This window comes from Aspergillus homomorphus (assembly GCF_003184865.1).
Source record: "Aspergillus homomorphus CBS 101889 unplaced genomic scaffold BO97scaffold_4, whole genome shotgun sequence".
Lineage (NCBI taxonomy): Eukaryota > Fungi > Ascomycota > Eurotiomycetes > Eurotiales > Aspergillaceae > Aspergillus > Aspergillus homomorphus.
Window position 1 is genome coordinate 254740 of NW_020291890.1, and position 15688 is coordinate 270427.

At 53.7% G+C, this 15688-nt stretch overlaps 6 protein-coding genes across 6 annotated transcripts; 3 read left to right on the forward strand and 3 right to left on the reverse strand.

Annotated features, from left to right (window-relative positions):
• Positions 1-140: 140 nt before the first annotated feature.
• On the forward strand, positions 141-750 carry BO97DRAFT_337051 (copper transporter family protein; the record flags this gene model as incomplete). Its single annotated transcript, XM_025691475.1, has 2 exons — positions 141-171; positions 236-750. The coding sequence occupies 2 exons, from the start codon at positions 141-143 to the stop codon at positions 748-750; spliced, it is 546 nt and encodes a 181-aa protein (XP_025554949.1).
• A 715-nt stretch (positions 751-1465) lies between these two features.
• BO97DRAFT_337186 (MFS general substrate transporter) lies at positions 1466-4419 on the reverse strand (the record flags this gene model as incomplete). Its single annotated transcript, XM_025691483.1, has 6 exons — positions 1466-1730; positions 1898-2418; positions 2475-2691; positions 3053-3230; positions 3286-4152; positions 4206-4419. Coding segments are annotated over 6 exons (2262 nt in total), but the record flags the coding sequence as incomplete, so codon positions are not given.
• A 457-nt stretch (positions 4420-4876) lies between these two features.
• On the reverse strand, positions 4877-7117 carry BO97DRAFT_458720 (flavin-containing monooxygenase; the record flags this gene model as incomplete). The annotated part of the gene is made up of 5 exons (XM_025699243.1): positions 4877-5107; positions 5194-5647; positions 5740-6275; positions 6337-6443; positions 6502-7117. 5 exons carry the CDS (start codon positions 7115-7117, stop codon positions 4982-4984), a joined length of 1839 nt encoding a protein of 612 aa, XP_025554951.1. The 3' UTR covers positions 4877-4981.
• Positions 7118-8749: 1632 nt separating this feature from the next.
• On the reverse strand, positions 8750-11782 carry BO97DRAFT_458726 (non-ribosomal peptide synthetase; the record flags this gene model as incomplete). Its single annotated transcript, XM_025699244.1, has 1 exon — positions 8750-11782. One exon carries the CDS (start codon positions 11780-11782, stop codon positions 8750-8752), a length of 3033 nt encoding a protein of 1010 aa, XP_025554952.1.
• Positions 11783-12371: 589 nt separating this feature from the next.
• On the forward strand, positions 12372-13645 carry BO97DRAFT_458732 (aldolase; the record flags this gene model as incomplete). Its single annotated transcript, XM_025699245.1, has 5 exons — positions 12372-12450; positions 12618-12730; positions 12780-12888; positions 12942-13513; positions 13571-13645. 5 exons carry the CDS (start codon positions 12372-12374, stop codon positions 13643-13645), a joined length of 948 nt encoding a protein of 315 aa, XP_025554953.1.
• Positions 13646-14251: 606 nt separating this feature from the next.
• BO97DRAFT_458735 (SGNH/GDSL hydrolase family protein) lies at positions 14252-15476 on the forward strand (the record flags this gene model as incomplete). The annotated part of the gene is made up of 5 exons (XM_025699246.1): positions 14252-14301; positions 14359-14441; positions 14520-14799; positions 14905-15160; positions 15282-15476. The coding sequence occupies 5 exons, from the start codon at positions 14252-14254 to the stop codon at positions 15465-15467; spliced, it is 855 nt and encodes a 284-aa protein (XP_025554954.1). The 3' UTR covers positions 15468-15476.
• Between the last annotated feature and the right edge of the window lie 212 nt (positions 15477-15688).

Sequence of the window (15688 nt, forward strand, 5' to 3'; positions counted from 1 at the left end):
TCACCTTCATCACCATAACACCACCACCACCATGATGGACATGCACATGTCCAGCAGCTCCAATTCGAGCGCATGCTCGGTGACTGTATGTTTTGCGCCTATTCATTGCATGGTCGAGCCATGACTAATCCGCCCTGCAGATGTTATGGAACTGGACCACGATCGATGCCTGTACGATTCCTGTTTGAAGATCCTCCGTAACAGTCAAGCCAGCCCTAACCACTTCCCCCTCCAGGCTTCCTCACCTCCTCGTGGCACATCTCCACCGCTGGCCAATTCGCCGTCTCCTGCATCGGAGTCGCGTTCCTGGTGGTAGTCCTCGACTTCCTCCGGCTGCTGGGCAAGCAGTATGAGGAGCGTCTGCAGCGACAATTCCAACGACACGTCGCGGCGCAAACGGCGTCGGAGCGCATGCAGTTCTTCTGCGGCGACTCGTTGGAGAATGGGCCGACCATCCTCACTTTCCGCGCCAGTCCCCTGCAGCAGCTGATTCGGGCGCTGCTGCATACGCTGCAGTTCGGCCTCGCGTATCTCATCATGCTGATTGCCATGTTCTACAACGGCTACATGATCATCTCCATTTTCCTGGGGGCTTTCCTGGGGAAGGTGTTTTGCGACCGCGGCGAGTATCGCGTGGTGGTGGCCAGACCAGCGTCGAGATTAGCCACCACGGCCACCACGGCCACTGCTACTGTTACCGATGTTGGGGCGGGAAAACAGGATGAGTGGACGACGGGATGCTGTGGGTAGAGTAGTGTGTATACGATGTTTATAGTGTAAATACTATGGTTTATGATTATGTCTTTCAATGAAGCTGTGAAGATCACTAGGGGGCTGAGCCTGCTTAGTCATACATAGTGGCCTGATGCTGCCTGATTCTGTCCACAGCCTGGATACGCTTGACTCTGCTTGAATCTGTCTCAATCTGTCTCAATCTGTGCCAATCTGTGCCAATCTACCTCAAATGTGCTCAAATCCCCGCGCCAAGAGTGTCGTGCATCTATCGACGCTATTCATGTCTCTCCTTGGCCAACTCCTCCCGCACTCGGGGCAAGATATACCGGTCATAGTGGTAAGAAAGAATTGAGCTATGATATCGTATGGATGGAGGAGAAAGCCAAATAATGATCTGGAGCTGAGAGGTTAAGAGTCCTGAAGAGAGAACCAAGCCGGGTCTTGTCCAAGGAAACAACCGCCTCCACGTCTGCCATTTCGCACGAACCCTTTGCGACACGAGCATATCTGGTCTAGATACTGAGGTGCACCAGGAAGCTGAAAAGAAAGGGGGGTCCGGGGGTTCTCTCCCGGAACGCGGTATGGAGCTTGAGGATGACTCTCAATCTCTAGACCAGAGACATAAGTGCTCCGGGGGAGAACCCCCGGACCCCCCTTTTCTTTCAGCTTCCTGGTGTAATGCAGACCGTAGACATTTAGACCTCCGAACACAGTATATCCAACAGCGCGATCAGACCCTCCCCTCCACCTCTGCCTTCTTCAAGAGCTCCCCCACCGTGGTGAACTGGATATCGGAAAAGAACTTCTCCCTCTGCTGCAGAGTCTTCTCCTTAGGACAGGCCGTAGCACCACTGATGGTCCATTCCTCCGCTTCTGCAATAGCCAACTCCAGACTATCAGGCTGATCCTCGTATTTCTTGATATCATCTTCAATATTTGCCTTCGACCGATACGCTCTCTCAAACGACCGCCCTAACCCACCAATTAGCCTTCCCCTTCCTCACATGGAAACAGATACACATACCATAAACCCGCTCCAACAAACCGGCCATCTGATTGAATGTTCCCCACTCCCCAACGACGTACGTCACAGGCTCCTACCAGCACCCAGGTTAACTCAACCCACTGATCACTACACACACCCCTAGAACAAGAGACGGACGAACTCACCCAAGCCTTGACCCCCAGCAACCGCACCACCGCCCGGGCGATATCCCGTGCACAGGTCCAAGACTGCATCTCCTCGCCCGTGCCGCGGACGGTATACCTCCACGCACCCAGGTCAATGGGGAACTCGCCCGGCATGCACCGCCGGAAGGACCGCGTCTCCGGCAGGAAATACTCCATGCACCACCCGTGGTTGAACAGCGTCCATTCTACCCCTTGGGTCTGCGCAAGCAGAGCCCGGAAGGGGGCGCGGGTGCGGCGGTATGCGCGCGGCAGGTCCGGGTAGGCCTCGATGTCGCCTGCCCATTCGGAGGGGATGAAGCGCTTGCAGGCCGGGGAGAGGCGACAGGCGGCGAGGAGCGTAGTGTGCAGGGGCACATAATCTGGGTCTGGGCAGCGGAGGAGTGAGATCAGCGTTGTGCTGTTAGTGCTGGTAAGGATGGATAGAAGCGAGGGCAGGCTGTAGTCGGTCGAGTGGATTGTTGTGTTGGCGGTTTGCGGGGTGGGGGGGTTGCTCTGCGGGCTGTTAGGGTCGGAATATGTCATGTGCGCGAGGTATCATGGGGCTGCACCTGGCGGGTGAGGATCACCACGCTGTAGCGAGGATTATTGCCCAGTTCTTCCTGCAGGTAATGGCCGAGATCGCCCGTGCCGCCGGCGAGGGCAATCACCTGGGACTGGGGTTGGGGTTGGCTCATGTCGATGGACAGTGGACGCATGCAGGGAACAGGGTGGGAGGGCAAGGCAAGGGATGGAGGTGGTGATAGTTGATAATCGAAGACACGCGGACTATAAGGCTGAGAGAGATGTAAACTGAGGGAATAGCGATATTTAACCAGGGACGGCTGACAGACTTCCAGTCAGGTTGCGAATCGATCTATTCCATCACCACCTTGCTTGCTAGGAATCAACCCTACAACTGACATCTGCAGGCACCTTCACAACTGCAAGACGACCATCGACCACAGATCCCCACTTAGCCCAACCCATCCCCTCCCCTCCAGTGTATAATCCCACCCCCCATTCCAAATTGTCGGCCAGTTTATTCCCGCAAGGCGAAGAATGTCGCTCCGCCCATCGCCAAACAAAGCACAGCTGGCAAGCAAATGGTCAGTCCGGACTCAAACAGACCCGGGAACACCGAAAAGACATACCCAAGACCAGATTCATCTCGTAGTAGCCCATTTGCTCCGTCAACGTCCCCGACAGCAGCGGCTGGACGAACATGCCCAGCTTCCAGCTGATGTTGGACATGGAGAAAGACCGCGAGTATCCGCCGTGAGGCCCGAAGACGCCTGGACTCTGCGCCGCCAATTCGTTGGCTCCGTCTAGCAGGCGGGTTTGTTAGCAGGGGTGTGTTGCGAACCAAGCCAGTCCACTCACGCAGCACTTCCACGGCCCCGAACCCCAGGAGCAGCGTCCGCCATACCCCAATCCCCAGCAGCGTGATGATGAAGATCGCCCGGTTCGTGTCGTCGTCGCGGGCCCACGGAAACTGCTTTTGTCCGGGCACTCCGAGTAGCCACAGCGAGGGCGCTAGACACAGGAACCCGATGGTCACCGGGTATCGCATGCCGATTCGGTCTTTGAGCCATCCCGCTGGCACCACTAGCACGAGCGATGGCGCCTGCAGGAGGAGGAAGAGTAGTCCGGCCTGCAGAGATTCCCAGTGGAAGACGGCATTGATGTGGATCGGGATCGTGGTCTCGAAGCTGGCGATCACGATCGCGAAGAGGATGTCGGCCACGAGCGCGGTGCAGACCCGCTTCTTGCGGAGCATCATCCAGTAGACATTGTGCGTTGAGGCCTGTGCATCCTGGGGCTGGGGCGGAAGAGAGGTGTATTCCTGGACCGATTGATAGGGGGCACCTGAGGGTGTGGACTCAGAACCAAGGAATGGTCTTCTGACCAGGGTATCTTCCATATCAGACACCGAAGACTGATTCGTAGCGTTTCGCATGGCAGTCATGTCGTAGTTGAAGGGTCCGATGATGAGAAGCTGTAGTACAAGGCCCAGCAGCAGCACGGCAAACACACTGGCCCAGGTCATCGAGTAGGACACAAATTGATAGAGCGATCCCGACACGGCCGGACCACAGAGAAGACCCGCAGACACGAAGAGCATGGCAAACCCCAGTGCTTTGGCCAGGTCTTTGGCCCCAACCGTATCTCCCAGAATGGCCATTCCGACGATCCAGATCACCGACCCAGCGAAGGTTTGGATGAGGCGTCCGATGAACAGTCCGACCACTTGAGACAGAATAGTGAGTGTACTGCCGTGAACGGTTATGGTGAACACTTACAGGTCGTGCTCCACGCTGTGATGACTGCTCCAACAGCATTCGTCACCCATGACAGAACCATCCATTGATTCTTCGACTTGGAGCCGTCGGCCAGATGACCTGTGAAGGGAGCAATGGCAATCGAGACCAGTGCGTTGAGAGACAGGAGAATCGAGGTTAGAACCTGGGTGTGAGACGGGCTCTGGTGGAGTCGATCCTGGAGAATGTCTGGTAGGATGGGGATGATGAAACTGAAGAGAAAGGTATCTATCTACCTTGGTTAGAGAGGCCAGGTGCAGAATGAGAACAAATACTCACCGGCGAACATGGCGACAGAGATGACGGTCACAGTGAACAAGCTCGATGACCGCCACCGATAGCCCAGTGGCTTCGTGGGGACGAGTTTCCGGACCATGTCGACAGTTCACGGTCTATGTAGTATCAATCCTATCAATCTATTAAGCATGCGAGGAAGGTAGTGATGATTAGGGACTGCATAAGAAGCCAGCAGTGAACTCCTCTTAGCATCTGAATATCAACCGGTGCCTGAAAAGAATGACGACGACTCAGCTACGAAGACCAGCGATAGCCCTCACTCCATCCCCTCCAGTCTAGTATACGAATTCGTGCACCATACTAATTGATGTACTCGAAAACCTCTAGCGTAATAGCGACGCAGAACCAAGTAGTTACGGCTCCATAAAGACTTCTATTGGACATTACGTCGCAGACAAAGAAAAAGAACTGGCGAACTGTGTCACGCAAGCCAGACAGTCCCTCTCGAATCAAATGCACCCTCACTGCGCCGTCAGCCCAAGTTCAGTGGCGGCAACCTGCAGTGCCACAAATCGGGAGTAGATTCGACACAGTGATAGGCTTCCTCCCATGAGCCATAAATGGGGGTGGCCATTCGGTCTCCAGATCTAAAAAAGAAGAACGAATCGGGGATTCGGTCAGTCCGACGCATCCTATATGCAAGATGATGTAGGGGAGAGAAGCACTGGCTTACCGTCTTGATTTCCCCCTCCTCGTCCAAGTCCCACACGTCCTTGCATTGGTTGGCCACCGTGTCGCCGAGGGTGTGGCGGATTGAGTCGCGCATGTTGGCGTACCCCGTTGCCAGGACCACAATGTCAGCTTGGAGATAAGTCCCATCGGCGAGAAGCATGCCCTTTGCATCCAAAGAGGCAATACCGCTCGCACAGTGCTGCACGTGGATCTTCCGGTCAATCAGCAGCTGGCTGCAGCCAAAGTCGATATAGTATCCCCCTCCTCGGGTCACCAGCGAGCGCAAAAGTCCGGCCCCGTCAATGCCAAAGTCCAGTTTGAAACCCACCGCGCTGAGTCCCCGAAGAATTGCTCCGTCGGCAGCGGAGATGCGTTTTGTCAGATCCACGCAGAGTGCCAATGTGACGGGCCAGGGTAGGCTCTCCGACAGGATGTCCTGCTCCTCAATAGGAGTTCTAAACCCGGAGGAATAACTAGGATTAGCCTGCAGCCGTGGGGAGAAGGGGAAGAGGGGAGGGGAGAGGGCAGTAAGAGACTTAGTCCTCACCGATTGTCGTCAATCCCATGGTTCTCCGGCAGCAAGGGCAATCCGTTCTTCTCGGTCAGGACATATGTTGGCCCTCGTTGGAGCATCGTCACCGAGGCTCCCTGTTGGTAAAAGTCCTGGGCGATGTCGTGACCACTATTGCCAGTCCCGACCACCACCACCGTCTTACCCTGCGGTGCCAGCTGTCTGGCATCGATATGCTGACTCGCATGGTAGATCTTCCCCTCGAATCCGGCTTGACCTGGAAAGCTGGGGATTTTCGGCAAGCCCAAGTGTCCAGCGCACCATGCGAGATGTCGCGGATGAAGGATACGCTCCACCCCGTTTCGTATGAGGCAGACTGTCCACTGCTGGGATTGCTCAACGTAGACGGCGGTTCTAATCTCGGTGTATGTCCAGACATTCAATTCCATAACCGTGGCGTAGGCTTCCAGCCAGTCCGCCAGCTTGTCTTTGGGAAGATATTTCGGCCAAGTCTTGGGAAAGGGGAGGTGAGCCAAGTGACAGGTTTCGATGTGATCGTGCGTGGTGAGGGTCTGTACTAAAGGTCAGTGACTCTTGAAATGACTCTTGCGATCTTTGGGAATGGGCTCCAACCCGATAACGTTTTCTCCAGTTATCTCCCACGCGATCATTCTTCTCCACGATCAGACATGATTGACCCAGCGTTTGCAGACGAGCAGCCAGATTCAGTCCTGCTTGGCCTGGCAAGGTCAGCATCAGCACCCATAGTTCCAGACGAACCACACAATACTTTCTTACCTGCTCCAACGATCAAAACTGTGGGGTGGTCGTCGACAAAGTCCATCTCCCTCTGGCGCCGCTCCAGCCAGTTACCCTGAGCCAAGCCTCCAGACATCGACTCGATCGTCCCCTCTGGCCGTTGAAGACCCAGCTTCTCCTCCACACCATGCAGTCCTTGCAGGGCAGTGTACACCGAGTACGCTTTCCAACTTCCCTCCCCGGTCGGAGTGAGGTAGAAGACACCGCGCCCGTGGCCCACTCGGGATTCGAAGGCGAACATGGCCGTGATCCAGGTGAACCCAGGAAAGGGGGTATCGAGTGCAGGCTCTCCTCCGCCCTCGCCGTGCAGGCGCGGGCCCTGCAGTTTTACTCGGGGTTGGTGCTGGTCGAGGTACTTCTGAACGTTTTCCAGGCCCCGGATGGTGTGGAAATCCCAATCTAGGGCAAGCATGTCACGCCACCAGCTGTCTTCATGGAACAGATCGGAGAGATGGACAGCGCTGCTGTCAGCCAAGTAGAGGTCCAACCTTGCAAGCCATCCTTCAGCGATGTCGGCTGGATTGACGCTGGATGGATCTACTTGGGGGGTAGTGGGGAGTTGGATGATGTGGTGGTGAAGGGCTTCTTCTTCCATGCTGGTGTAGAGTGTGAGCAGTATGTATGTACTTTACTTTTAGTATCTGGTATCGAGTAGTGACTGAATGGATGTTCTGTCTACTTTGAGGTACAATTAGTACATCAAATAGCTAAAGCTATGTTCTATGACCTCAGTGCTTGTCACCATCTTCGTCTAGCCTCTGCCCCTGAAACAGTATCGCAGCCAGCTTGTTCCAGCTTCGTCCTGGCGAATGTAGTGTATCGGCAGCTTTGCTCAGTCCTGCAGTCGACCGTGCAAATGCCAATGTGGTGCGAGGTGTTTGCTGACTGCAGTGTTTCGAATCGGCAGTTCTGGGCCAGTCGATAAGACCAATGCACCTGGCATCATCTTCTGCTGCAGTTAATAGCCAGGGGATCCTGGTCCTGAACACGTCGACTGCCCCAGGGGGTGATGGTGAGGGAGTGAGTGAGGGAGTAAGTGAGTGCACAATGAATGGCCCGCGTACACCTTCAACCCTCCTCTATCACCCTACTTTCGATATTGGCCTCTACACACAACTTTTACGGTCGGAGATTGTTTCATCAGACTTGACTCTCACTCCCTACGAGCACTGAATGGCAAAAACCTCGAGTCCAAACAATCTCTCACCAGTCAGCGCCAACATGTCCGCCCGGGTCAACTACAGCCTCGCGGCGCCCGGGAAGCGCCCGGAGATCCTCGCCATTGCGAACGAGCTCGAAGGAACCCCGTCTGGGGAAGAGTATGAGAAGATGATCTCCGGAATGCTGTATGAGGTCCAGACTCTCTTGACTCGCACCAAAATAAACCCTAACCTCTCTTCAGCTACGATCCGACCGTGCCCGCCCTACTCGAAGCCCGTCACCGTGCCCGTGGACTTGCAGCCGACTACAACAACCTCGACACCAAGACAATCCCTTTCGGTCAGATAGGCGAAGTGCGGCTGGATTTATTGCGACGACTGGTCGGAAAGGTGGGCGACAAGACCTTTGTCGAGCCTCCTTTCCGACCGGATTACGGGTGTAATATCTCGATCGGAAGGGAGACGTTTGTGAACTTTGGGTATGGGCATTGTGTTGTACTCTGAGTCTAGAGAGAAAGCGATGAAGCTGATAAGTCAAAGCCTCACGGTCCTCGACACCAGCCTGGTAGTCATCGGGGATAGAGTCCAGATCGCGTCGAATGTGAGCATCATCGCTGCCAGCCACGACCCCAGTGTCCTCTCTCGCCGCAGGATGGTCGAGTTCGGTCATCCAGTCTTCATCCAGGACGATTGTTGGATCGGAGCCAATACGGTCATTCTACCTGGCGTGACAATCGGACAGGGATCAACCATCGGGGCTGGCTCGATCGTGACGAGAGATATCCCTCCCTATTCGGTGGCGTATGGAAGTCCGTGTCGAGTGCGTCGAAGACTGCCTACAGCAGAGGAAGAGGAGATGGACTCTGAGAGTCCGTCTCGCTTGATGGGTCGGAACTGAGGTCAGTCTACAGGGTGACATAACATATCCAGAGTGAATATGGTTGAATGTAGAGAGCTTCTAGTTGGTGGGCAAAGAGTTCAGAGCATTCAGTTATCCAACAACTATTTCAACAATTTATACACACAGACACACAGACACATATTCATAATTAGGATCAATGTCTCCATCACAAAGTATTGCCCTTCAACCAGTGGGGAAGGTATCGAACGACAAGAGAGGCAGGGGAAGGACATTGCAGCAACTCTGGAGCATCGGCCAATGCTTTACACAGACTATCTGTGGCAAACTCGGGCATCTCCTGTTGCATCTCCCATAGACTGCGTCCTTCCCAGACCTTCTCGTCCAACAAGGGCAGCAATGACCGCAAGGGACTTTCTTGCGTCTGTGATAGGACGTCAACCCACTCGGAGTATGGGACTCCACGAAGGGGACTCTGGCCTCGCAGCTGGTTGAGGAGGGTGAAGATCGTCGACAGCTCCAGGCCAGAACCCGGCGTTGGATGCACCACGTTATATGCCTGACGGATATGCTCCGAGGACGAAGAGATATGCAACAGAATTGACACGACCCAGTCCACCGGGACAATGTCTTCGCGATGTCCAGACAACAGGGGATAACAGCCTGACTGCAGGCTGGCTGCAATAACCCGCGCCAGGAAGTCATCCGGGTTCATGGTCCCTGTCTCACTATGCCCCAAGACAAACCCCAGTCGATAGATCGCCACCGGCAGCCCCTGCGAGATTGCATTCCAAGCAATCGCCTCAGCGACCATCTGGCTCTGGGCATACCCCATGGCAAAGGAGAGAGCCGACATATGCGCAGATGGTTGCTCCTCCTCAGCCAAGTGAGTATATCCGTTCACCATGCCGGTGGGCCCGTAGGCGCTGATACTCGAGGTATAGTGGAGAGCCTTGGTGCGCCCAGTATTAGCGAAACGGATCATGTTCAAGGTGCCGAGCACATTTGCAGCTCGGTGGCTCGAGTAAGGCTGCACAAAGTTGACATGCGCGCCAAGATGAAACACGACGCTTGCCCAGTGCGACAGCCACGAATACTGCTGGGGAGTCAGACCCAGATAATCTTCGGCAATATCCCCCGCAATTGGTAGGATCCTTGCCTCTTGGCCGGGCTCCAGCATGAGACTATATTTGAGCAGAGCCTTGCGGATACGCAGGTGGCCATGAACGGCATCAGAGGCGCGAACCAGACACACCACCGTCTGGACCTGGGGTAAGGAAAGTAACCCGGCCAGAACAAATGCACCGACAAACCCTGTCGCTCCAGTCAGAAAAACGACTCCCTCCGAGGCACTGCGCCAGTCTGGAAGCGAGCGAGACAGAGGGCGTAGCTCGAGCCCCAGACGACAGTCGCGTTGCCACTGCGCCTCCTCCGAGTTGTTGCGATTGCCTTGATTATCGCGAACGAGGGCACACATTCCCTGGAAAGAAGAGTTCTCAAAGAGCCGTGAGACACGAACATCTCGAGAGAAAGATTTCTTGATCCGCGAAACCAGAAGTGCCGCATGAAGGGATGTGCCACCAAGAGAGAAGAAATCGTCGTCGGGATGGAAGCTGGCATTGGGGAGGCCCAGTAATTCCTGCCAGAGGGCTCGCATCTGCTCCTCAGCACTTTCAGCGGCGTGGTTCTCTCTCGGTGACATCTGTTCGAGGGTTTTGAGATAGTCACTCGCCAGCGCTTTTCGGTCAACCTTCCCACTCCCCGTGAGAGCGATTCGGTTCACCACCTGGATTCGCGGTACCATCAGGTGCGGCGCTTGTTCGACATATAACTGGCGAATCGCGTCGAGGGTGATCCTGGGGGAGAAGGGAATCACGCATGCGAGTAAAGCAGATCCTCCGTCTAATTCATCCAGCGTAATTCTTAGAGCCACTGCACGAACCACGAGTTGTGTTGCCAGCAGCGCTCCCTCGATCGATCCCAGGTCTACTCGCTGCCCGCGCACTTTGACCTCGTTGTCGCGACGGCCAAGGTAGACGATCAGGCCAGTCTCATTCTGCCGAACCAGGTCGCCTGTACGATAGAACAAGCCAGGGATGGTTTGACATCGCTGATGAAGCTGGGGTGCAGACACAAAGACCTGTGATGTCTTTTCTGGCTGGCCAAAATATCCTGCTGCCACTCCTGGCCCACCCACTACCAGTTCCCCAATGCTGCCTGGTGCCACCGGCTGCAGGTCCTCGTCAACCACAAAGGCGTCATAGCTGCTGAGCGGCTTGCCAATGGGAATCTCTCCTTGCTCGACATCTGCAGGTGACACCAAATGGTATGTCGTGAAGACGGACAATTCCGTCGGTCCATAGACGTTGAACAATCTCCGCGGAGGACCATTGGCGAAGATGGTTCGAATGGTAGGGAGATGGATGGCCTCGCCTCCGGTCAGTAAACTGTCCACATGCGAGTATGCACGGGGGCAGGTATGGGCGATAGTGGCGAGAAGAGAGGTCGTCTGCCACATCACATCGATGCGATCAACTTGCAATCGCCGCTCGAATATCACGGGATCGAGGAACTCTTCTCGTTGGAAGACAACGACCGTCCCTCCATGTAAGAGGGAAGACCAGATCTCCCACAATGATACATCGAACCCCACATTACAGACATGAGCAACCCGGTGTCCTCGGCCGATAGGGGCAAATTCGTTGAAGACGAGGTTGATCAGGCCTGCGGCCAGCACCTGCACAGCCTTTGGCTGGCCGGTTGACCCTGATGTGTGTAAGATATGCGAGCAGCAGTTTGACTTATTGTCAGACACCACAGTGCCATCGACCGCATCCCCACTACCAGCGTGGCAGTTGATAAGCAGGTGTCTCCAGTTGGGAAGTCGATGGCTGTTGAAGCTATCGGACAGAACGAGAGAGGTACCCAGATGGAGCAGTAGTCGTTCGAGATGGTGATCCGGAAGGTCAGCATCCAAGGGCACACAAGTCGCTCCTGCATACACCACGGCCACCTGAGCCAGAATATGGTCGATGCCTCTGGAGGTCAGGATCCCAATGGGCTGCTCTTTCGTGACCCCGTGCTCGTGAAGCTTACCGACAATTGTCAAAGCTTTTTCGTGCAGTCGGCAGAAGGTGATGCTTTGAGCACCTTGTTCAATGGCGATTTCATCTGCGAATAGCTGCACCTTCTGCTCCAGGAGCTGGGCCAGACCAAGGCTAGGCCTTTCTTCATTCGACATATTCGAGAAATAACGCGCTAGACAGGAGTAAACAGAAATGCTAAGCTTCGAAGAAAGATTGGGCAAGTACAGCAACAAAAGTCGACAAACGTTACAGAAAAGAATTCATTCTGCCACTCCGTCATGCTATGAACAGATCCAATTCTGTTTGCACAAAGGAGAGACCTACTTAGCGCCAGGAGCGAGCTTGATTTCATTGATAACCGATCTACAACCTTCCCTTTGACTTTGCAGTTTACTCAGGACGCGTCGACCTGTTGTAGCCTCCGCTGGGCTATCAATCCTCGGTTCTTATTCATTCCGGATCCAGAATTTCGGCGCTGACTGAAGGTGCAGACAATGAGATTGATCTGTGACGAAATCTGCAGCAGTGTCACCTTGGAGTTGGGAGTATTGTCAAAATCAAGTGCTATGGTTCGCTGATAGCAAGTAATCTCAGCTACGATCGACAAACTGGCAGTCTATCGTGAAGATATCTATATTTAAAGGCTAAATATCATTGCTATTATATTCCACAGTCGAAGAGCAAAGCATCTAATCAACATCGCCAGTGTTGCACGATCAGAACCCACGTCTCATTAAAATCACAATGGAGAATTCACAGATCAAGCTACTCGACTACCTGCGCTCGAAGACTCAGGTAGATTTGGACACATTTGACATGGATGGTATAGACCCCCTTAACGAGTTTTGTGAAGATGAATACTAGCTAAGTCTTCTGGAGCGGCACGCGAGGTTGAGCAATGCATTGATTGCACGTCAAATCAAGTAAGATTGTGGCCGAATTTTACAGGTTTCCCACTGACTATTTGGACACAGTATGAGTACTATACAGAGCTCTCTAAAGACAGCAGACGAAGCGTGCTCGACAAGGCTATCGAGCTTGCTACTCAGCTACTTGACCAGTATCCCACAGTTACACAGGAAGAACTGACTATCGAGATCGGGGTAAGTATGAGCATTGTCATCATATACCGGAAACTGATACAGAATCTAGGCTATACTTCTGGCAATTCAAGTTCGACCATTTGTAACAGGAAATATCCATATCATGGTCAATCCTAACTATGCGTACTATCAACGCAAAACGGTAGAAGCCGCAAAGAGTGAGTCACATATCGCCTGCCCTGACTTGCGCTGACAGCTAACTCGTCTACAGGACTGCATCATTTGTTTCATGAGATTGACCCATCTTTCGATCCGTCTCGCCTTGTTTTGAAAATTGCAGCTACCTGGGAGGGACTTCAAGCTTGTCGGGAGCTGCACTATTCTCGTATCCAGACACTGGCCACTACCCTCTTCACCATGGAACAGGCGGTGTTGGCCGGAGAAGTTGGTTGCGTCTCCATCTCACCCTTCGTGCATGAGCTCAAGGCAATTTTCCAGCCAAGCTATAAGGGCTCGGACTCATTGCTACCTCTGTGTGTTCAGGCCCAGCAGTGGTATCTGCAGGAGTCTTTACCGACCAAGGTCAAGGCGTGTGCTACGATGGGGTTAGACGAGATCTTGCAGTTGGCCGGTGTTGCAGCATTCACTTTGGTCCCAGACGACTTGAAGTTATTGCAAACTACTCAGAAGAACGAAGCCGAAGTACAAAGCTTGTCATTGTTTCAAGGTCTGAGCACACTGCAAGTTAAGGTGACCTATCCGTCCTACGTCAACGACGAGGCAGGTTATCGTACGGCCTTTGCTCGAGCTGAAGAAGGTCGCGCACAGCTAAAACTGGGCCAGGTACGTTGTCTTTAGCACCTTGGAGCTTTCGACTATCTTATCTGATATTTCCTCTAGGCGATCCATATATTCTGTGACTTCCAGACCAAGGCGGAGCAATTGGTCCGAGATGCGAAGAAGTGTGATGCGTAGAGCGAAGCAGCAGGGAGGGCTATGCTGATCGCAGCATTCTTGCATATGACTCCATGGAAGGCTTTTGAATTGGAAGTCTGCTTACCAAGTGGCAACGTGTTAGTTTACGAGGCATTATTACTTATGCTAGTATGTTTGCAATGCATGAAAGGTTATTATTCTCCGCATTCTTCCTTGATATTACACGACTCAGATCTTGCTATAACCATCCCAGGAAGTCCTTCTTCCTTCGTAGATGCTAGACTCAGAGAGGTCAGCTATGGCTCAACATTGACTGTGACTCGCTTGCATCAGTCACCCCGCGAAATTTGTGAGGTCGCACAAAGTCATCTCTGAGTATGGCTACAGTCGAGTTGATTCATGCCAGCTCGCCGATCTGGAGAGATCACGAAGATTTGTGTCACCATGTGTCCTTAGCGCTGAACAAACCTTTGAGCCTGGGCTGACTACCATATCCATTTCTGAGCTGTGTGCAGGACGGGTTCGCGCAGTCGAATAAATAGTGCACAGTACCACGTTATACAGACGAACTCCCGTTCAAGGCGGAAGGATACAGAATCTGCATTCAAGATGAGACTCCAACATGTTCTCTCGCATGGACTGGCCATGCCAGTATCCGAGCTTCTGGGTAGCAATGTTAGCTATCTGTTCACGTTGTAGGGAGATCTCTCCGACCCCTGGGCCCTAATCGTCTCGAGACTGAGCATATGCAGTGGCGATTCATACACCACCACCAGTTTCAATGTGTCATCAATGCAGCCATCCCCCAGCCACCCCATGGGCAATCCCTCTCTCGGTGAGATGAATCTGTCTCTCGGGGAGCTTGCTATCCGCGGAACCCGATTCACTGACGCTTCGAGTGCGATACGAACAGGTCTCGGCACGGCCGCCGACGGGATCAACTGGGTAGGATACCTGGCCACCAGCTTCAACCACACACTGACCCTCAGCTACAACTTGGCCGTGTATGGCGCCACCATTGACAACACGGTGATTCCCAACGAACCCGGAGATCTAGTGTACCAGGTGTCATACCAGTTCCGGCAGCATTACTGCGTCACGAGTAGGACAGCAACCGAAACATCCGCGCCGCCAACAACCCCGGCCTGGACCACCGATGCAGCCCTATTTGCAATCTGGATCGGAATCAACGAGTAAGCTCTGCCCTTCATATCACTGCTTGTGTTACATGCTAGCCCGATTCCCAAGTCTTCAGACCTTGCATTCTAACTCAAAGCAAACACCGCAATGGACAATAGCGTGCAATTCAGCTACCTGTCCCCAGACCCGATCCTTCAGATCACGGCAGCCCTTGACACCTATGCCCACCTCCTGCAGGAGCTGTATGATTGCGGTGCCCGGCACTTCCTGGTGCTCAATGTGCCTCCGATCACCCGTACCCCGCAGATGCTGACCTACGATGAGAAGCGACGAGCCCGCCATCTGACTACGGTGAAGGCGTTCAATCTTCAGCTGGTGGAGATGGTGACCCGGTGGCGTCAGGCGAACCCTGATGTAAGTTTGCAACCCGGTTTGTCGGCGAGTGCAGCCAGCGCAGACAGCAATCGCTTGGTTTGTTGTTTGATCGTATTGCTGCTGATTCGGACTCGGTCGAATTTTGTCTGTTGTACATTAGACGACAATGGTGATCTACGATGTGTTCGCGTCCATGTCGGACGTCCTCGATGACCCAATGGGGTATGGGTTCAGGGATGAGCGGTGCATGGGCAAGGGGTGTGTCTGGTGGGACAATTATCATCCTCGGTCGCATTTTCACCGGATACTGGCGGAGGACTTGGAGAGGGTGGTCCGTTTGAATTGAGGCTGGGGGGTATCAATGGGGTCCAGGGGTTAGTTGGAAGGAGGTAGATATGATGTTGGTCTAAACGTTTTTTTGCGAATCGTGATTGAGACTGAATGCCGCGTCATACAGACTCTTTGTAGGCTGATATGCCATCATGATGAGGCGGCGGCGAAGCGTCTGCAATTCTATGTCCAGTGTTAGAGCTCTATAATGGGGGCTAGTGGAGTACTTCATCATCT